This window comes from Gobius niger (genome assembly GCF_951799975.1).
Source record: "Gobius niger genome assembly, chromosome: 10".
Classification (NCBI taxonomy): Eukaryota; Metazoa; Chordata; class Actinopteri; order Gobiiformes; family Gobiidae; genus Gobius; species Gobius niger.
Genome location: NC_136861.1, coordinates 24,063,908 through 24,086,926, shown reverse-complemented (window position 1 = coordinate 24,086,926; position 23,019 = coordinate 24,063,908). Strand labels below are relative to the sequence as shown.

Below are 23,019 nucleotides of genomic sequence, written 5' to 3'. Positions count from 1 at the left end.
AATGATTTAACATGGCAAAGACGTTTGCATAATTGTTCTACAGGCAAAGCCATTTCAGTCTGTTCATGCACTGAAAACTCCACTAATCTTTTTATTTATACACTGGGAATATTACTCTCTCACTAATCCAAGTGTATTTGTTCCCGTGTCAGTATCTGCTGATGTCTGCACAACCTCACCACTGATTTAAGACTCCGACTTCTCCCGTCTCATCCAGAGAAACCAAAAGGGCACTCATGCATTCAAATAATTAGTGCTAATCAGGCATGCTCTGACCTAGCAGGCAGCCATATTGATTCCAGGGGCTAATCAGGGAAAAGCTTAATGACAAGGCAATTAAAATGCTACACTTGAGTTACACCTGCAGAGATCCAGTGCAGCGGGAAAGGATCCTTCACATTTAAAGCCTCATGAATTAAAACACATATAAACCAAAAACAACTACAACTTTATTATTCTTTATTTCTTTAAAATAAGATAGGAATTTGTTATTAATAGTACAAAAACATAGTTGGACACATAAGAAAATACAACATGACACAGACAGCAAAAAGAGCTATGTTTGTGGGACAGGAAGGATTTTTGGTGTATTGCAATAAGATAATGGGCTTGTTGAAAATAGAGAGATCATTATGCAGATTTTGTACACGTACTATGCAACGTCATAAACATTCTCCTTTTCCAGTTGCATCTAACAGCCAGCATTTGCCAATAAATAAGGCACTGAGATAATGTCGTAGTGTTAAAATGGGCGAGTGGATGAACCGTTCACATTTTAAAACGTGCATATAATATTCAACTTAAAATAATCACTCTAAGATATTCATTTAAACAAACATCAAAAGTGTATAACGTGGAGAAGGAGACATTCAAGCTCAGAGTGAACACGAAAACAACAAAACAGAAACTGGATAAAATTAAGTGACAAAATAAAAGTGAATGTTTGTTCTGCCGTTTTGACAAAGAGCAGAGATTCACTGGAGTCTTTGGCCCTGAATCAATCTTTCTACGTAGGACTGCACAATATGACGCCAAATCATTGTTATTGCAATGTTAGTGATAAGATTTAAACAGAAGATTAAAACAAAAAATCTTGGCAACTTAAAAATGTGCAAAGGTTTAGTTTTAGGCTGTTCTGATTTGGTTTAAATGTTGCATTATTTTGGTCCTTGATACAATTTGACCAAAAAAATAATAAGTCTTTATGATTTTTGCATAAATTGAATGGAACGCACTGTTGAATTGGTAAAATGCAATTCCTCACATTGTGCAGCCCTAATGTGTGGCTAAGTTAGTTCAAGAATACTGCTAAAATTTGGTTAAAGTAGTGAAGATTTTCCTTTAGGCAATTTGGCAAATTCTTGCGTTATTTGGCAGATGCTCAGCCTTTGGTGTTACGGATTAAAACGGTAAAATAAGATGAGAAAGCGCGTATGTTTAAACTGCAGCACATTGTGAAGCGCCTCATGTTGCCTCTCAGTGAGAGGGTAGTGTTTATTAGCGAGACCACCAACTGACAACAGTCCATTCAGCCGCAGTCCCTCAGGCCAGCTCCAAACGCTGCCTCCGCCCTGTGACACAGGCGTGGAGAGGGTAAAAGTCTGTAAGTGGGCTACATCTCATGAGCAGAGTGGTCCGAGAGGCCGTTGGTGTGGCCTCCTCCTGTGTTGTTCTCGTTCAGTCGGCGCACGCGGTACATCTCGTAGTGGATGGTGCTGGTGATGTCCTTAATGTTCTGCATATGGGTCCTGAGGAGGGAGACACACTTATGAGTAAACGCACTCAAACTACAGATTTGTCAAAAAAACCAAAAACAAAACATGGCTGACCTGATGAGAAGATCTCTTAAATAGGCAAACTCACAATGGGCAATGTTCTCCACTGAAAGAACCAAGAAGATACAAGTTCAGGCAGACATTTGAACAGAGCTAGAGCAACACATTACATTAGAGTAGAAGCGTTTGCTTTGTGGTACATCTTTCAACAGTCCACTAGGTGGTGCCAGAGTGATACTTTGATAAACTAGTTTGCAGTTGTGTCCTATCTCCAGATATCTCTGACTCACTTCAAATACTTCTGTCTGGAGTTCAAACACATACTTAGTCTCTATATCAATAATTAAACCCAGATCTGCATATCTTAGAGATAGAGTTTGAAAACTATGACTATTTATAACTATATTTTTGGACACCTTACGGTATAAGCAATGAGAAAAACAATGTTTCCATTTGCCTTTGTCCATCCATCCATCCATTTTCTTCCACTTTTCCGTTTCCGGGTCGTGGGGGCAGCTGTTGGAGCTGCCCAAATCACTTTGCACCAGCCCCTTATGGCTCCTCCTGCAGGTGGTGGGTCCACGGAAGGACGGCTTCACGATTCTAACCGGGCCTGTTGGTCTCTCATAAGAGGCTTCTGAACCGTCTGACCCGTCACCTAGGACCAGTTTGCCATGGGAGACCCTACCAGGGGCACGAAGCCCCTGACAACAGAGCTCCAGGATCATTTGGGCACTCAAACCCCTCCACCACATTAAGGTGGCGGTATAAATGTTCGTTCAATTTACTGTCTTTATTCTTGCACTTTTTTTTTCTTTTTTACATATCAGAGCAAATGAAACATTGTTTTTTCAGATTGCTTGTATAGTTGAAAAAATGTTGAAACTCTCTACAGAAATCCAGTGAGTGTGAACTTGACTAAGTGTTTAGATATCTATAGTTGAAATATATGTACATTTTTTAAGTTAATACGTTTCATAAGTTTTATGAATGTTTACCTTCAATTGTTCCCCACTTGGTCTTTCTGCCCAAGAGCCTTCTGCCATTGACCTGGTACTCCTGGTCACTGCCCACCACAGCGAAGGGAATCATCTCCTGTTCCAAAACACACAGAACAAACTCAAACACATTTTTCTTGTAGCTGAAATGGAGGTTAAAATATTATTGTGATGTGGATAAGACGATGTTTATTTCATGTTTTGGAACAATATTCTAAAAATGTAGGGCACTTACTCTAATCTTTTCATTGATCATTCTGTCCTCCTCGTCCTCATCAAACTCTTTCTGGGGGTAAACATCAATCCCATTGGCTCGTAGCTCTTCCCTGATCTGTTGCAATGATTGAAAGTTAACATTTAACAGTTATGACTGGGGTCAACAATAGGACAATGGGTAAGAGCTTTGAACCTTCTGTTTGAAGAAGTCCCTCTCCTCCAGGGTTAACGTATCTGCTTTGGCAATGACCGGAACAATGTTGACGACTTTACTTAGACGTCTCATGAATTCAACATCTAGAGGCCGAAGACTGAGAAAGCAGAGAATAAGAGAGTTTTAGATTTATCTTGCAGAAGCAGACATCCTATTACCAGTGTCATTTAAATATACACTTTTTATCAAGAGATTTAGATATTTTTGTTCTTCTGTTAGTTATTTTATCCCACAGAAACAGCTAACTCCGAGGCCGTCTTTGTCCCCTGAGTGTGTCATGACAAAGACAAAGTGCACACGGCTGACACACACACAGACTCTGTGTCTCTCTGGTCCTTCCTGCCCTGCTCCCATTAGGCTTTTTAAGACAGAGCTGCAGCAGCTGCCAGCAGACCATGTGACATGTGCAGTGTAGGATCAACATGAGGCTTGAGTCTGTGGCACAGACCGGGGCATCCATGCAAGTCAAGGACACTTAATTAATGCGCATATGGCACTTAGATGATGCTCTGGGATCGATGTGTGCACGGGACAAGGCTGTTTACAGATCCTCTCAACACTTTTCCATAAGCCGCAACACAAGTAAATGGAAAATGGATATAATAAATGATAGACTTGACGGCCCCAGAGCAAGTATGTTTTCAACTTTAATCCAGTTTAATTGACTAGAGCTGGGGGTATTGGGGAAGCTTTACAGACAGGTGTGTGTAGTGAAGGAGGTGTAGGATAAAATTAGAAATGTTAAACTCTGGAGTGCTCACCAGTGGCCAGTGGGAGGAATGAAGTATATACAGCAGTGGACCCTGGAATCAGGGATCCTCTTCTTTCTGTCTATGTTGATTTCCTCTTGAAGATAAGCTTCATACTGGTCATTAATGAATCTCATAATAGGCTGCCAACTAGACAATAGAAGAAAAGGTAAACAATAGTTTCAAATGAACGACTAAACGACTGTGGTAAAAGGGGATGGGATAGTAAATGGATGGTGACAAACCAGTTTTCATTGTTGATCTGGTCTCCAAAGCCTGGTGTGTCTATTACAGTCAGTTTCATTCTTACTCCTTTCTCTTCAATGTCTGCAAACACAATGGCACATTCACATTGGATCACTGGTATTTCAAATGCATCTCGAGTTTAGCACTGTAACATAACTTAAGTCAATAGAAGCTTACCGTGGCTGATGGACTTAATTTCAATAGTTTTAGGGATCTTCTCCTGGGCTGTGGCCAACACAGACTTGCGGCTGACTTTTGACTTGAACAGTGTGTTCATCAATGTGGATTTACCCAGACCACTCTGCCCTGTAAAAATAATAACATCAACATTAAAAATGTAAAATGCAAGGTGCAATGGAAAATTACAACCGCCATGTTATTACAATAATTCATTGATAAATAAGTCTGCCCTTTATATCACGTAGACATAATGTACTAAATGCCTTTTACATGAGACATTTTTCTTAGAATTATAAACCGTGGGCTTTCAGCTGTGACAAACAGCAGGTTCCAGCAGCACTAGCCAGTAAAAACCAAAGGAGTTCAACCCAAACACTGACGAGCAGCACAGAGCCAAGAGCTCAACACAAAACTGTTCCTCTGTTAAAGCTATCAGAGCGGAGATGAACCAACAAGACCAGAGATGCAAAGTTGTGAACATTTGTTGTTTTTTTAAACAGCGGATGATTGAGAGGTGTTTTCAGCAACATTCAAAGTACAAGACAGATATTCATCCTGGTTCCAAGTTATAATCATACCAACCTTGTGATTCCTTTTTAGTATCACTGCAAGATTGTCACTGACAATCAGTTGAAAGACTTGTTTTTATCACAGCTCTGAGCCTTAGGCCAAGGTAACAGGTCTGAATTCACGCTGAAACACTTAGTGGCCAGAGCAGAAGTGTGGCTGTAATTAGCTTCAGCTTCGAGGTGTCTCTGATTATCACAGTAAAGACACTGCGGCCGACGGCGTGTGGTGCCTTATTAACACATTTTGAAGTCTCTAAAGGCACTAAAGTAAAAGAGCACTCACCCACTACCATGATATTGAGCTCAAATCCCTGCTTCATGGCCTTCCTCCTCATCTGCTCCAGAATGGCGTCGATGCCGACATAACTGAAATCCACCACCGGGGCGCTGGGCTTCTCCCCATACAGAGGGCCCAGTGTGGGGGGCACCTCGTGGAGCACCGGCTCGGACATGGCACTGCTGTAGCTGGGTGTCACCTCCGGCCCTGCAGGGACAGACAGGATCAACATTGAGTGTGCAGAGAGCAACAAACAATGAAGAACATAAGACATTAGCTAATAATGCAAATTGTTCCCACTTTATCTTTTCACTGACACGGTCTTCGGTGGTTATAAGGATCTACTGGTTACTTTCTGCTCAAAGCGTATTAGGTTACAGAAGCTCACACTTGGCATGAGCTTATCACAGAGTTTGTTTTACCAGTGACTAGCCAGACTCTTCTAGTTGGAATGCCTATGGCTGTGGTGAAGGTTTTTAAAACACATTTCACTGCACGTTAAGATTTGCATAGCAAGTTTTGTTAAGCAAAGTTTTAAACAAATGTTGAAGCATTGCCTTGTGGCCGTCTTCCCCTTGTGTGGGTCTGTACAGTGTTACTTGTAAGCGCTCCCCTTGTGTAGGCCTCCCTTGCACTCTGAGCTGCACCGTAACTGTCCTCGGAGTGAAAAAAGACTGAGCGCTCGGGCTGAAACTCGATCCTCTCCCAGCAACACTGTATCACTCTCACACACAGCGACGCACAGCCATCAAACACAATAGTGACCTCATACACACCCCTGGCTCCTACACACACACACGCACAGTAACACTGATCCAAGCTCCAGGAATTTACAGCCATTACCATCAGACACTCAAATGTTGCTTTATTACAAGGGGCCTTCCAAGAGTTGAACTTTGTTTTCTATTGTAGCAGAAGTTTCTACAATAAAGACTTTATGTGCACCCTTCAATAACTTGAGAAACATTTGAGAGAAAACTTGGATGATCTGCTCCATAGTCACATACATTTGCTCATTTGACCATTAAAACTGTCCACCAGCCTATACTGAATTGCTTAACAGAAAAACCAGCAAAACCTACGCTCCAACATTTGTCATGGACACCCACCTCTGGACGCAGCGGCCCTGGCCTTCTTCAGCACTTCCTGTTCCTGTTCCAGCAGCTCTGACACTCTGCCTCACCTCTGCATCCTACACTCAGATTCCTCAGCCTTCCCCTCTTCACTGACTGAACATCTCCGCACTCACTGGTTCTCCTTCTTCCTTTGTTCGCTCTTGCGCACAAATCCCCTTTTCATACTCCCATAAAGTCCTTTCTTTGATCATGTTCATTGTAGCTTCGTGTTTGCCTCTGTGGGCCTTTAGTATCTCGGTCTGACGGAACAATTCCTCCAGAAGGGTAAAAGGTTAAGACAATCTTTAACTGGAAAATTTGACCCGATGAGAAACAAAGGCAGTACTTTACACACAGGATTTAAATAGTTTTACAATTATAAACAAATAAAGATCCACAAACATAATGCATATTATTACTAAGTGTCTAGGCAAGTGCACTCAAAGATCTTCTTTGTATGAACAGACGAAGAACAAGTTCATAAAAGGGGTTCTTGACAGCACATGAAGCCCAAAGTTGTTTAAAATACCAAAAACCAGATCACAAAGGCAACAGAACACTGTGGGGAGTCGGGGTGAAAATAAATCACTTTGATGGTCGCTCAAAAACTCAATTTACTCAAAGCGTGCCATCTGCCTGAAGAAGCTGCAGTGCAGATGCCACTGTAAGCTAGTGTTATTATGAAGTGGTTCACAAAATGGGTCCGAGGCCCTCAGGGCACTGCATGGTGGCTCCCAAAGCTTGTTTTAACATTATGTATACAAAAAGAGAGTGAGTTTGACATATAAATAAAAATGCTTCTTGTTTAAATACACTAGAGCTACTCTGAATACGTAGCCACTGGACAACCATTGTTATGTCTAATTTCTGTATGTAAATTTCTAATGAAAACCTGAGGTATTTCTTTAAAAAGATTTATACTTTGGGACTGGCTGTGTACGGTGAACAAACTGATCATTTATCAGATAGAAACATTCAGACTCACACACACAAAGTCAAGTCGAGCTGCTGCCATTTTTCAGCTGTTTCACTCTTGAGGTATTTTAACTGAGACACTTTTGCTCGGATGCCAATACGTTTCCGCAAAGACCTAATCAAAGCCATTGAAAATCAAATTATTTTGAAATGGGAACTGAGGGAATGACTCATTCTTCCCCCACAATGCTGTTTCCAATTACAGGCAGAGCTTGTTCTCGTAAAGACGCTATTGTTTTGCTTCGCAGATTTACATTTTAACCCACATGAGAAAAATAGATACTGACAAGCAGAGCAGCATAGGTCCTCTTCTCAGGTCTATGGTAATAAGTGACCTAAAGCACCAGGCCATGCAACAACTGTTCAGCTCTGCTCTTCACAGTATGGTGTGCAGGTCACAGGTCGTCTTGCCCGCTTAGGTTAGAAAGGAAATCTCATAACAAACAAGAGAAAAGAGGAGGAAAAGCACGGCTAAAACGGGCAGAGAGATGAGCCTCCAGGATTGTGTCAGCTCCCATTTCCTTCATTTGTCCAGATCCGTGGCAAACGCATCAACCCACAAAATTCTCTAAAATGCATTGTTTACGTCTTTGCTCTGGCCTCAAATCTCTTTATGGTCGCACTCTGAAAACATCTGTCTTTGTCTTTTATTTACATTCCCGAGCAAGTAGAAAGGAGTCCTGCCAGAGAGTATCATCTTATCACAGCAGCCTTTGTTTAGATGCTGCTGATTCGGGACGCTTCTTTAAAAGTGTGTAGGCTTCAGGAAAATCCATTTCTCTGATAGAAGCAAAGAAATCCTTCCCAAAAGCAGCTTGTGGCTCACATCGTTTTAAAATGACAGAAAGAAATCTAGGAAATAAAATCAAGCTGGACATCCATTAAGCGCATTTAGAGCATTGCATGAAATTGAATTAAAAACGACTTTGTGGTTTGTGGGCAGACCCCGGGGAAGCACAGGCACTCGTTCCCACCCTGGGACAGTGAATCCGCTCATAAACGAGGGAAATTGGAGTGGTGGCAGTACAAACATGCTCTGTTGTGTTATTAAAGCCGCTGTGTTTGTGCAACAAGGCCCAGTTCCCAGAGTCCACTGCAATGTGCCCTTTGACCTTCTGCCGGGCCCCGCTTGCTCACCCAGTCACCTGCGACCTGTCCGACTTCTCCGGTGACAGAATTCAGCAGTGTGGTTGTACCGTCTCTGGCAGCCGGCTCAAAAATGTTTGTAAATTGCAGTAATGACACTAGGAGCCCACAGGTTTGCTTCAGTCGCCAAAGGAATGCACTTAGTCTGACTGTGTGGTGCACAAAAACACTGTTGTCTTTCTAAGGTTTTGAAAAAGTCCCTCCTTACAGTGTGTGCCTTTACACAGCTTCAGCTAAACATCATGTCTGGCAGGTTTTATCAAGACATCGAGTCAAAAAAAACATCTTCCTCACCCAAATTAACATCGACAAAGAACAGACTGACTTTCCTTAACAGAGTGCATTTTCTCCTGCTCGGCTTTACCCAAATCTAAAAGCTTCTCGACTGGAGCTTGCAGCCTCATTTGAAAGCCTACAGAACTGATCGGAACATTTTTGGTCGTGCTTTGGTCACTTTTTCCATCGCATTGTTTGTCGCTCTTTCGTGGCTTTCTTGTTGCGTTTTCATCACTCTTTAGTCGTGTGTTTTTTTCTTGCGTTATTGTTGCTGTGTTTATGTCACACTTTTGAGGTGGTTTGTGTGTTCTCGTCTTTTTGGAACGCTTTTTTCTCATTGCTCTTTGTCGTATCTTCATTACTATATCTGACTTTGTTTTTTCATCAATCTTTAGTCGTGTTTTTGCTTTTCTATTGTGTTATTGTTGCTTTCCTGGCACGTCTTTGTTGCTCTTTTGCCTCTTTTTTGCTTTTAGATTTGGGAAATGCTGAACTGGAGAAAATGTGCTTGGTTAAGGTGGGGGTTAAGAGGTTAAAATGGTAAAACTTGCTATTAACATTACCGTTGGTGGTGATTAAGCAGCTGACCGGATTATTACCCAAATGAAAATTTGATAGGACTGCGTTAATCAGCCTCTCAGACCACACAACTTTCACGTGCACATGAGTTAAGTGTCTTGCTCACTAACGGGATAAACTGGCTAGAGCAAGATTTGGACTATCAACCAGTCAGCCACAAGCATCGGCTACACTTACTAATGATCTCCACTGACAGCCTCATGAGATGTGGTAGATCCAGGAAAATATTCAGTTTGTGACCAGGAGTTCCCCTGAATAGTTCCAGAACTGAGAAGGGGTTGAAGATCAACTAAAGTCCCGCCCCTGACAATCATTTATTTTCTCTTGATGAACCTCAGCATTTTTCTACAAACCATATTAATACAAACATATGCTGTCAGACCATCTGGTAGGGATTAAATTACATTCATGACATATTTTTCCTATCAAACTCCTGAAACGCCGCACATGATATAGGAGGTAGTGATGACCTTTTCAACGTCCCGGGGAGCGGTGCAGAAAGGCCGCTGTCTGTTCTCGCCTGACAATGCACAGGGCCCACAACAGAGGCCCTTTTTAACTGTGTGTCGGTGTGAGAGCCAGTCCGGGCACAACCGGGGCCCACTCAGGCTTTAAAAGGTGAAGACTGGCAGCAGATAGAGGGCTCTCTCAAAACTGCATAGCAACAGTCCTAACTCATTCAGCAAATAAGCACACAAGACACAAGTGGACAATAACAAAAGGGTGCACACGCTTTGTTCATAATTTAGTGCAGATTTATTCTATGACCACTGATGCTGCAGGTCATTCAGGCAGTCAAACAATGCTGTGGTAAGTTAATATTTGTTATGGTAAACTTAATGTTTAACATGATTTGAACATGGATGACATACACTCTGGAACATAACCATTTTACTGAAGGCATTATTCAAGCCACTTCATTTTACTGACAAACTACTTGGATGCTTCATAAATATTTCGACAACTACTGCGCTTGAATTTTGTGGTTTATAACTTCAAAAACACATCCTGTACAATAGCCAAACAGACAAAGGATGGAGTAACACCACATGATGGATACTTATAAAATGTAGTCATCAAAGCAAAAAGCAAAAGGCTATAGAGATATAGAAGTCAAGCATGCACAACAACATGAGGGTATCAGGAGCACAGCATCAGAAATGCATGACTGTTACGTCCCATATCCTGCAGACCATCGCTTGCAAACACACGTCAGGTCAGAGAAAAACTCACCGTGAGTGGAGTGTGAGAGCTGTCCGCGCTGTAGTGCAGCTGAGAGGCTAAACTCTGCTGGGCCTCTCCAAGCCCCCTGCCGGCCCCTCCCACTCACTCTGGTCATGTGACACCAGATTTTTCTTTCTTTTTTTTTGTAAGGGGAAATGACACGCCCACCACACTACACCATCTTCAACATGAACTACAACAGGCTTACAGAAAATGACTCATTTCTGTAGATGGTGACTGCAGTGGGAAAGAGGGTTTGCACTTACATCGTCAACAAGTAGTTACCATGTTATTACCATTCTGTGACATAATCTGCATAACTACAGTGACTACTACAGCAGCACATGGGCATTTCAGTTTCTTCTTATTTAGATGTGTCTGTAATAAACCCACTGAAGGCTTTAACACACATGATGAGTATATTTTGACGCTTGTGTGTTAAACTCCATTACTCGGAGTACTGTGGTTATGGCCCAGTATAGCGCATGTGTGATTACAGAGCAGAGGAAACAGCTGTGTAATTACACCCTAAAGCAGAGAGTCGAGTGCCACCTCAGTCACATGCCACAGACACTTCAGCACCTGCATTCCTCACTATTCTCCTCCACATTTTTCAAAGCCGTGGACCCCGAACAGAGCGGCCGAAAGCAGATCCAAGATTAACCTGTGCACATCCGGAGTGACGCTGCAACATGACTGGAATGGCACATTACAGGCTCCCCCCACACTCTCCGAAAAAGTATTTGATTTCCAATTAAGAAAATATGCATAGGCCACTTACAAACAGCAGCAAGTGTTTTAGCACCACCTACTGGTAGACACTGATATGGCTGCACATGAAGTATTTTGTGATTCAGTTTCAGTTTACTGAAGCTGCCATTTGCAATGACTCCATTTGCAATGACAACAATTATTAAATCAAAATCAATACAATGCTAGCTTGTATGTTCACAATTTAAATTGCTGCTCCAATAATATATACATATTATTTATTTATTTATTTTCACAAATGAACATTGATCCTTTTAATGAACTTAAATTACATTATTTATAGCTTTAACATGAATATGCTTAAATTGCTGTTATTATGGTATTGACCCATACCAAAATTAGTACGTACGGGTTCAAAAGGATTAATTATGAATCATATAATAACAATAGCAATTCAAGGAGTGTCTCAGTTGTGCTTCTTAGTTGAGACACGCCTCTTCACTAAGTTTTATTTCCTGGGAAACAGCAACTGTTCTCAGATTGAGGCTTCTTCAACCAGACACAGCACTGTTGTCAGCCAGGTGAGGGTTTTTAATTTCTTTATGTGTTGTGCTACTCATTCTCGTAAATACTGAAGCCTGAAGCAATAACGTTCCACTAAATTGTATAGCTTTTATATTTTGTGTGTGCACTGCCCCGGGACTACAGATCTAAATGAGCAGTTTAACTTTCACTTGCACAATTTGTATAGTTGCACTCTTGATTTGATCTCATTAATGTATCGTGTCCAAATAAATTAAATGAAAACATTTAATATAAATAATCATAATGATTTCAAAATGTATTTTTTCCTTTAACAAAGGCAATACAGGGGATAAAAAAAGAGGAACCACCCATGGGAATCACCCATTTTCTACATATTGTTGCACTAGTCATTTCTTGGCATACAGAAAAAAACATTGATGCTCTAAAGCAAATCTTGAGTAAATTTTGTGATTAACTAGAATTTCTCTACAGAAAAATGAAGACATCCGGAGTCATAATCTGCTGTGTGCTTGCAGCCATAACACTGAGCTGTGAATCTGCACATCATCAGGTGCTTAATTCAATCGATGACCTGAAGAGAATACATTTAAGGCAATCTTTACCACAACACAGCATCTTCCTGCTGTACTGGTTTGCAGACATCGTCAGAATCGATCATTATGGCACAACAGTGACTTTTGACCCAAACACAGATTATGGATCTCACCACTATGGCAACTATGAAAGCATGCTGGACCGACCACCCTGGGGACACCGGTACTACACCGTGGGCAATCTGAACACAGACAGATACAATGCACTTCCTCATTACATCCGGAGTTCAGACAGAGGAAACAAGGGCCGCGTTATATTCAGTGCTGAGACCTCGGGAGCCCACACAAGGACCATCGATCAAGTGTATCTCACCCAGCATGTTGGATCTTCATCGACTGAATATGACCCAGCGCATACCTACCAAATCTCCCCCAACCTGCTCCGAGAAATCAGCCAGATTACAAATCCAAACGAGTTATGGAGGCGTTTACAACCATGGTATGACACCCCTCATCTGCAGAGTTCATATTCCCACAGAGGAACTGATTTATGTGAATGTTTTTGTAAAGCACTGGTGATATTGGTGATGCTGATAGTGGTGGCAGGTTTCATGATCATACAGGCCCCAAAACGCTAAGGCCACTCGCATTCATGTGTCCACAATGATAAATGTTTTATACATCATGTACAGCTAAAATACCCAAGTATATTGCATTTGACTGAGGGGTTTACATTTTTCTACTAAAAAAAACAAAGTGTGATAAATAATTCCTTCTTTATCTCTGATATTTTTTAGTCCTTTTGGTACAAGTTTTGATAAGTAAAAACATGTTTTTCTTTTGATTTACAGGAAACATTTTATTTTACATTATGTTTTGTTTTTTATGAACAATTTATAATCTTTTATTTTGAGAAGATCCTGATTCTACAGTTTATTATTTTCTTGTGATTTGGACTTGATACCAAGCGGAAATGAATGACTTGCAATATAACTTTTGATTTGTAAAATGTGCCAAAAACAATAGAAAAATATAATAAATGCAAATGTTCTGATTCAAACTAAAATAAACAACACAGTCAGTCACTGCGTTTGCACAGAGTAATGTAGTGAAATCCAAATGAATTGCTCACAGTAACGTTGTATAACCGCTGTATTTCTGCATCTGACTTCCTGGAACATGTCAAGCCCAAAAATTGAGCATCGACAGAATATAATCTGATGTAAATGTAATGGTGATGAGGGGTGTTTGGGTGAATTCTTTAATCTTTATCTTTAGAGAATACAATTATTATTATTTAGAATTATTTCAGTAAATTGTTAAGAGTTGCACTTGCATATATTCTTAAAGAGAACAAATTAAAGGTGGCGGCTAATACCAGTCTATCGAGTCCTGGATATTTATTGAATGCATTACTAACTGGGCACAGACAGATTCCTGGTATAGTTGCTCTGAACAGAATAGAAGCGACATGTTGGAAGAGCCTCTATGCACCGGTGCTATCAGAGCAAGAATGATGGACTAATATCGAATAATGGACCCAACAATCTCAAAAGAGCGTTTACATGCAATGAGTTTGTCTTAAAAAAAAAAACAAATCCACTTTTTACAGTGCTGCACCAAAGAAATGGTAAACAGCTCATGTTTACTGAACAAACTAAGCATCAATTACAAATGAATTGTACACCAATCGTGGGCATGTCTTTTGAAGAGGATCATCATGTGATTATACTTCCTGTTAGACAACATTTTTCCTCTATATATAAACCTGAGCTGAAAGTTTTAACCATAAGTGAAGGCTACAAGTGCAGATCATAAGCCTGAGCAGCCAACAGGAACGCTCAGGTGAGTCTATGTGTTTACTGTAGATTTGTGTTGGCTTGTTCAGAAATATAAAACACAAACGTGAAGCTATTTTTTTCATGTAGGATGAGCAGCTATCGTACCTTTGGTATTCAGTTTTGCTTTAATTATCCCAACAGAATAACGATGAACTCCAGGTGTGCCTCGATCTTCTTTACTCTCGCACCACTGGTACTGATCTGTGAATCCGCTAATCAAGATCTAAATTCAATAAATGACCTGAAGAAAATAGACTTTGGACGATCTGTGCCAAAACACGGCCTCCTGCTGTTGCACTGGTTTGCAAACATCATCGATATTGATCAGTTTGACGACACTATTAGACTGACCTTTGACCCAGACAGAGAGGATTTTGGATCTCATCACTATGGCAACTTTGAAAACATGCTGGACCCTCAGCCCCCGGGGCACAGGTACTTTACTGTGGGGAATCTTTATGAAGAGACATCGGATGAACTTCCACAGTATGTCCGTCATCCCCCGGTCAGAGAGTTTGAGGGGGACAACAGGGACCGCATCATCTTTCGAGTTCGGGAGACAAACCCACGAGTCCCCATTATCGACCAAGTTTATCTGACCCAGCATTACAGACCGGAGGAACGTCAGGGGACAAGGTACGACCCAGCGCACACCTACCGAATCTCCACCAACCTGCTCCGAGAAATCAGACGGATTCCAAATCAAACAGAGTTATGGAGGCGTCTACAAACACGGGATGACAACTTACATTACCACCACCAAAGCATTTTCATAGATGACACCCATTATCAGAGTTCATCTTCCCACAGAGGAAATAATGAAACATGTACATATATTTGTATAGCACTGGTAGTGATCCTGATAACGGCAGCAGTAGTTATCGGAAGCATATTGGCCACAAAACATTAAGGCCATTCACATTCATTATCGACAAAGATCAATGGTTTATACATCATATACAGCTAAAATACACAAATATATTGCATTTGACTTTGTTTTATTTTGTAAGAAGAAAAATGTTAACTAAGTGTGATCAAAAATGTCTTCTTTATCTTACTTTTTTGTCCTTTTGGTACAAGTTTTTATTTCGTAAAAAAAAAAAAAAGGTTTTGTTTTGATTTACTGGGAGGAGCATTTTATTTCATATTATTTTTTGTTGTTTATTTTTGTACAATTTATAATCTTTTATTTTGAGGAGACCCTGATTCTACAGTTTATTATTTTCTTGTTAAAAAAAAAAAAAAATAGAACTACCGAGCTGAAATGAATGACTTGCAATATAACCACTGATTTGTAATATGTGTCAAAAACAATAAAAAAATAAAATAAGTGCAAATGTTCTCTCTGCACAGAGTAATGTACTGAAATCCAAATGACTCACGGTAACGTTGTATAACTGCTGTATTTACCGCATCTGACTTCTTGGAACATGTCAAGCCCAAAAAATGAGCATTGACAGAATATAATCTGATGTAAATGTAATGGTGATGAGGGGAGGGGTGTTCATTTGTGTTTGGGTGAATTCTCTAATCTTTATCTTTAGAGAATACAATTATTATTATTTAGAATTATTTCAGTAAATTCTTAAGAGTTGCATATATTCTTAAAGAGAACATATTAAAGGATAATACCAGTCTAATGTGTCCTGGATGTTTATTGAATGCATTACTAACTGGGCACAGACAGACTCCTGGTACAGTTGCTCTGAACAGAACAGAAGAGAAGATCTGGTAAGATTACATACATGCAGTAAAAACCCTTTTCTAACAAGTCGGAAGAGCCTCTATGCACCGGTGCCATTAGAGTAAGAATGATGGACTAATATTGAATAATGGCCCTAACAATCTCAATAGAGCGTTTAAATGCAATGAGTTTGTCTGAAAAAAACAAACAAATCACTTTTAGCAGTGCTGCACTAAACAAATGGTAAACAGCTAATGTTTACAACAAACTAGGCGTGAATTACAAATAGATCAAACACCAATCGTGGGCATGTCGTCAGAAGAGGATCATCATGTCATTATACTTCCTGTTAGGCAACATTTTTCCTCTATATATAAACCTAGACTGAATTTTTCATTATGAGTAAAGACAAAGCTACAAGTGCAGATCATAAGCCTGACTAGAATACCACTCCTACTTTCTGTTCAAAAGCAGGAGTGCGTCCGTAAAGAAAAGGAAAAGCGTGTTGTCTGGCTGGCAGATCAACAGGCCGTGTAGGTGAGCGTAAACTTATTGTTGCTAAAGGTGCTGTTGTCAATGGAAACACTGCTGGGAGCATGTGAGGTAACAAGGCTCATTTGGGTTTGTGCGGCCAACAGGAACGCTCAGGTGAGTCTGTCTTTATTGTAGATTTGTGTTGGCTTGATGACAAATAGACAACACAAACGCGAAGCTACTTTTTTTTTTTCATATAGGATGATCAGCTATCGGCTGTGAAGTTATAGGACTCTGAACTCTGTGACAAAGTGTGAGTAAAATACGCAACTTAATGTATTCTGTTTCCTCATATATTTGGTATTAATTTCTCTTTAATTATCCCAATAGCACAATGATGAACTCAAGGTGTGCCTCGATCTTTTTTGCTCTCACATCCGCTAATCAAGGTCTCAATTCAATAAATGACCTGAAGAAAATAGACTTTGAAGAATCTGTGCCAAAACACGGCCTCCTGCTGCTGCACTGGTTTGCAAATATCATCGAGATTGATCAGTCTGACGACACTATTACACTGACCTTTGACCCAGACACAGACGAATATGGATCTCATCATTACGGCAACTTTGAACACATGCTGTACCCTCAGCCCCCGGGGCACAGGTACTTCACTGTGGGGAATCTTAAAAAAGATCACTTACATGAACTTCCAGATTATGTTCATCAACCCCCGGTCAGAGAATTTGGCAGGGACAACAGGGACCGCATCATCTTTCGAGTTCGGGAGACAAACCCACGAGTCTCCATTATCGACCAAGTTTATCTGACCCAGCATTTCAGATCGCAGGAACTCCAGGGGACAAGGTACAACCCAGAGCACATCTACCCAATCTCCACCAACCTGCTGCTGGAAATAAGAATGTTTTCAGTCCAGAGCAATCACAGGTCTCTGGAGGAGCTCAGAGACCGGTTCCACAGTAACGCTGACGACTCACAGTTGAGGGACATCAGAAACACATGGGGAGAGGAGCTGACTTGTCTTGGCCTGCTGTTGTTTATTGTGATAAAGGAAAAATACTCGACAAACATCAGACAACCGCACAAAAAATCTGAGTCACACAAACCAGAAGCTGAGGGGGGTGGCGACACACTCACACAAGCACATTGTAAAGCAAATGGAGCTAGCAACTCCAGTCTTTTAGTAGAGTGTAGCAGCTTGCATGTTGAGTCAAATGAATGGCCTCATCATGCAGAAGAAGATGGGACAGAAGAACCCATTGCCGAGGATCACACAAACCACAACGCTGGTATCTGTCGGCCTACTGAAACCCATGAGAATGCTTCTGCTGACAACTTTGACCCATCCATCCACCCATCTTCTTCTGCTTTATTCGGGACCGGGTCTGAGCAGAGACACCCCTCATCTACACACGCAGACCCCTTTCCGCTCCTGTACAGGGAACCCAAGGCTGTCACTGGCCAGCTGACAGACGCAATCCCTTCAGTGTGTCCTACGTCTTCCCCGGAGCCTCCTCCTCCTCAGTGCCCCCCTAGACAGGCAGTTCAGGGGCATCCAGAACAGACACCCGAGTCACCTAAGCCAACTCCTCTCGAGCTTGAGGCCGTCACCTGCCAGCTGAAAGACGCAATTCCTTCAGTGTGTCCTACGTCTTCCCCGGAGCCTCCTCCTCCTCAGTGCCCCCCTCGAGAGGCAGCCCAGGGGCATCCAGAACAGACACCCGATCCACCTAAGCCAACTCCTCTCGACCTCGAGGATATTATCATAGTATTCGTAATGCTGTTTGCATTTTTAATTTTTGCTTACTTTTCCTTTTACTTGTTATCTTGTTGTCTTTCGGGCATGGTCTGGGTTGGAAACGCATGTAAGGGACGGGGCTCTGAGCGTCCAGGCAGAGTCTTGATCACCGGTTACAATGCACACTTGGAGCTTGTTTTGAAGCAGCATAAAGTCTGTGCTCGAGTATATGTGAAGCATTTCAGCAACTGGAGACATGAATTTGAACATTCCCGGGTCGGGTTTTACAAATCTGCTGACAAAGACACAGATCAGTATGAATGGGGGCGATGGCAATGGGCGAAAAAGTTTGAATCATGCTCGGCCTCAGTGGATTACATTGGATCCTGTTTGGAGTATTGTTCAGACATGGAAGCTGCTCCAGGTGTCCAGGCATGCTTTCTACAGCGGCAACATATGCAATACAGGGAGATGGCACGCACACCGAGCCTTTACATTCCCGACGGAGTTAAAATCACTGGCTACGATGCACATCTAGAGCTATTTGAGTCTGATACCAATGTTTGTGCTCGACTATATGTGAAGGAATCTTTCACACAGTGGACTCCTGAGTTAGCTCATTCATGGGTTGGGTTTTATACATCTCCAGAAAGAGACACGAATGAGTATGAACGGTGGCAATGGACAACAAAATTCAAGCAATACGAAAGTTACTGGGAATTTAACGTCTTTGAGTATTGTTCGGACATGAAAGCTACTCCAGGAGCCCATGCACGGTTAATAGTTAGCATCGAGAAAGCACGCACCCGGGATTTACACTAAAGATGTCCTAAAGCATAATAATAGAAAAAAGGCACATTTGCTTCCTCATAAATACTGGCGAGACCTGTAAAGAGTTGCAATGCAGGTTCAAAAAGTGCTTCCTCAATGCATGTTCTTTTACGTATGTTCTGTATGTTAACTGGTGTCTGAGTCTATTCATAATAATATGTATTTAAAAAAAATGATATACCTTTAAAAGTCTGTTTTACACATGTAGGATTTCTTCACAACTTAAAATGTCAATGTCAGCTTACACATATCCTATTCAGTGTAAAATTTAAGATAATTCTAAGCTTTGTAAAATTAATTGTTCTGATTAAATGAATAAAATCATGTTGTTGTTCTGTCTTAAAGTGGCCGGGTTGAAGTTCAGCATTAAAATCTGATAAATCATTGCATTACACAAGTTTGAGCAAACAGTCATTCAGTTGTGTTTCATGATAAGACACACCTCCAACGAGTTTGAGTTCCTGGTAAACTGAAACCTAACACTATTACTTCAATCCAGCCCAGTCCACAATCCACACAGCATCACTGCAGCTCAGACAGGTGAGTGCCTTTACTATCCACCTCTCCACTGTACACATTTGTAAGTTTTATCTGGGAACTACATTAGAATGAAATGTACTTTTAACAACATGCAATACTGTAGCACGCCGGAGTAGAAACGTTTGTGGGAGGGTTTTAAAAGGGCTTAACAATTTAGGAGATATACAACTGAAAGGGCACTTCAGGACACAGTCTGTATGCGCTTCACTTTTAAGGGTAAATAAAACCTCTTCACACATTAAATCTACTGTTTATTATATCACATTGTCATAATCATGGGCAGAAAAACATACAGTCTGTATTCACAACATTAGATTTTAAGACTCACCACATGTTTTTTTCAATTTACAAATGAATGCATTCCTCTCACTTGAATGAAAAAGTAGACCATTATGTGCTTGTGTTGTGTACAGTATGATGTAATCAGTGCTGTGTCTTTTTATCACAGAACCATGCAGAAATCCACAGTCATCATTTCCTGTGTACTTGCCCTTGTACTGAGCTGTGAATCTACTCATCAGAGGCTAAAATCCCTCAATGACCTGAAGGATATAGATTTCGGAAAATCCGTACCAAAACACAGCCTCCTGCTGCTGCACTGGTTTGCCAACGTCATCAACATCGACAACAATAATGTTTTACGCCTGAACTTCGACCCAGACACAGAGGCTTTTGGGTCTCATCACTATGGCAACTTTGAAAACATGCTGGACCCTCAGCCCCGGGGCTACAGGTATTTCACTGTGGGGAATCTTTATGAAGACTCATCAAATGAACTTCCAGATTATGTCCTTCATCCCCCGGTCAGAGCGTATGAGGGGAACAACATGGACCGCATCCTTTTTCGAGTACGTGAGACGAACTCAGGAAGCCACATTATCGACCAAGTTTATCTGACCCAGCATTACAGACAGGAAGAACAACAGGGGACCAGGTACGACCCAGCGCACACCTACCGAATCTCCAACAGCCTCCTGCAGCAAATAAGAACGTTTTCAGTCCAGAACAATCGCGTGTCTCTTCGGCATCTCAGAGACCAGTTCCACAGTGGCGCTGATGACTCGCAGTTCAGGGACATCAGAAACACATGGGGTGAATCCTTGGCCTGTCTGGGCTTGCTGCTGTTCATTGTGATACAAGAAAAACACTCCAAAAACAAACCAATCAAAAACACACCCGAAAAAAGACACCCGAGCACAGTGCGGAGAAGCACGCAGCCAGACTATGTGGTGAACATACCAGATGAGCGCCCTACTTTGTTCTACCGTAATCAGTCAGATCAGGTGCATCTTGAAGTAACAACTGGGAAAAATGGAAAGGCCACAATTGCTTGGAGAAATGTTTCAAGGCACAAGTTAAATGAAGGTGTTGCTGTAGTGCTTTTCCAAAGGGACCAGGAAGCTAGTAGCGCATACAAGTTAATTCAGACCAGTGGGGGCTTTTATAACACCTCTGTCCCGCTCAATGAGGGCCTTCAGGTCAGGCTGCACAAAGCAAGGACGACGTGCTTCTTTTGGACAAAGTTGGAAGAAGAAATTTGCAGGGGGCCAGAATTTCAAAGTCCAGATCCAGTTTTAATTGCAGGCTATGATGCTTTCCTACAGCTCTTTGTAAAGGATGGTAAAGCCTGTGCTCGGCTTTTTGTGAGGAAGTCCTTCAGGCAGTGGAAATCTGAATTTAAACAGTCCTGGGTTGGATTTTATACATCTGCAGACAAATGCACAGACGACTACGAATGGTGGCAGTGGCAATGGGCAACCAAGTTTAAACAAGGCCCTGATGCTGGCGACTATAACACGCTTGAGTATTGTTCAGGTTTGACAATGGCTCCAGGTGTCCAAACACGATTCATTATAAAGGATAATACAGTAAAAGCACACACTCCAACCTGGCAGTGACAGAGCTGCTGGGAACCATGAACAGACTTTTATTTTAGCACAATGGTGTGATGAACTGTTTTATCTGTGTTTTTTAATCTTTTGATGACATTTACAAAACCTGAATTTAAAGTCACTGTTTTGATCCCTGTGTGGCATAAACAATGAATGTACGAAAAATAAATGTCAATTTAAAATGTATCAGTAATAAAATCTTTCAAAACAATTTAACTTTGTAATTATTTTAACAAAAAATCAAAAAATGTATTGATCACTCACACTCAAAGCGCCTTTCTGAAGTTGGAAAGTGTTTTAAAAATATCTCATCTGAAAGTCATCAGTGAGGCCATCTCCCTCCCTTGTGACATTCACAAGCTTTCTTCAGTCCAAGTCGAATGCGCTTGATAAAAAGAGTCTTGTTCACTTGAAAGGGATTACTACTGTGCTTTAAACAGCCCCAATCACCGCGGCAACACAAGTACACGCATAAATGAACAAACTGGAACTTTTGGACACTTTTCTCTCAAATAAAATTGCTTAGTCAAAACTAGAAGGTGCCAATTAAAAAACAGGAAATGGTAGATTGCGATGATCGCTGTCCTGCTGTACAAATGTGCCAAGAACAGGGCCCACCTCAGGATTTTTTATCATTTCATTGCTCAATCCAAACACAGTATAAATAATTCAACAATCTTTGTTGCACACTGCACAATGACTTTTCAGTTAGAGAAAGGGTTTGCCTTTGCAATTTTGTTTATGTTGAATTAAATACAATAAATATATATATTTAAAATATATCTACAGTTCGCAGTATTTTAGTTTAAATGGGGGTGGAAAAAATCAAATCGAATCGTAAATCAATTTTATTTTTTTATTTTTTTTTAAATCGCAGCTTTTTTCGGGGGAAAAAGAAGAGTCACCGCATCACCTTTTAGTCAGCAAATGCGTTCCTCATTCGCTCTCTCCTCAGGCGACAAGCATTCCACTCAGAAGATATGGTATGCATTCAGAAGGTCATACAGTATTCAATCACGCCGTCTCAGTCAAGTAATAACTCAACCAAATACTCCCAAAAGACAGGAGGAGGAAGCTGTCAAAACCAACACTGGCATTTAGTGTAAATAAACAGACTGAATCTACTGGAGAAATGCTATACACATTAGGGGAGGGAAAGGTATTGACCAAAGTATCTTCTCTATCTGTCTTTTTCACTTTCTCAGAATGATGAAACGTAACTTTGTTTTTCCAGCAGTTTCTACAGCTGTTTTGTAGCTTCATTTCAGTGAGCCTTTTTTGTCAATAGTACCACATGTAAAGCACGCAGATAATATATTGCTTTACTCTCAAACCGGTGCAAAATAAGCAAAAAACAGTAGTTACCTCTGATGTGCTCAATATTGTAATTCTATCAGAGCCGGTGCTGGCCCTTCTGGGACCCCTAAACAAAAATCCCCCCGGGGGCCCTACAGTTCGCATCCCATGGTTATTCGACGAAGAGTGAACCCATTTACGGTCAAAAACGGTTCCACTGTGCAGGAGTGCAGGGCAGAAGGGGAACATAAGGAGCTCAATTCAGGCCCTGTCCCTCTGTGTGAGAACTAACCACTAAGCCACTGTGAGTAAAACTAACTGAAACCTGCACCTTATTTCTGTCTGACCACTGAGAATTAGCCTGTGAGGAGCCCAA

General features: G+C 41.2%; 2 protein-coding genes across 5 annotated transcripts in view; one reads left to right on the top strand and one right to left on the bottom strand.

Annotated features, from left to right (window-relative positions):
- Positions 1–1,189: 1,189 nt before the first annotated feature.
- Positions 1,190–23,019, bottom strand: part of septin9a (septin 9a) — a 48,550-nt gene continuing 26,720 nt past the window's right edge. For 3 of the 4 annotated variants that reach the window (XM_079565381.1, XM_079565383.1, XM_079565382.1), the window contains 9 exons: positions 5,231–5,431; positions 4,376–4,504; positions 4,198–4,279; positions 3,965–4,102; positions 3,183–3,300; positions 3,009–3,104; positions 2,774–2,870; positions 1,830–1,881; positions 1,190–1,748 (listed from right to left, as the gene is read on the bottom strand). In XM_079565381.1, the coding sequence (XP_079421507.1) occupies positions 1,613–1,748; positions 1,830–1,881; positions 2,774–2,870; positions 3,009–3,104; positions 3,183–3,300; positions 3,965–4,102; positions 4,198–4,279; positions 4,376–4,504; positions 5,231–5,431 (1,049 nt within the window). In that variant the 3' untranslated portion in view covers positions 1,190–1,612. Of the gene's footprint in view, positions 1,749–1,829; positions 1,882–2,773; positions 2,871–3,008; positions 3,105–3,182; positions 3,301–3,964; positions 4,103–4,197; positions 4,280–4,375; positions 4,505–5,230; positions 5,432–10,548; positions 10,622–23,019 lie in introns of those variants that run through there. The other variant, XM_079565384.1, reaches the window with a different exon arrangement.
- LOC306969692 (uncharacterized protein) lies at positions 19,400–21,483 on the top strand. Its single transcript, XM_079565387.1, has 2 exons — positions 19,400–19,455; positions 19,904–21,483. The coding sequence occupies exon 2, from the start codon at positions 19,908–19,910 to the stop codon at positions 21,351–21,353; it is 1,446 nt and encodes a 481-aa protein (XP_079421513.1). The 5' UTR covers positions 19,400–19,455; positions 19,904–19,907; the 3' UTR covers positions 21,354–21,483.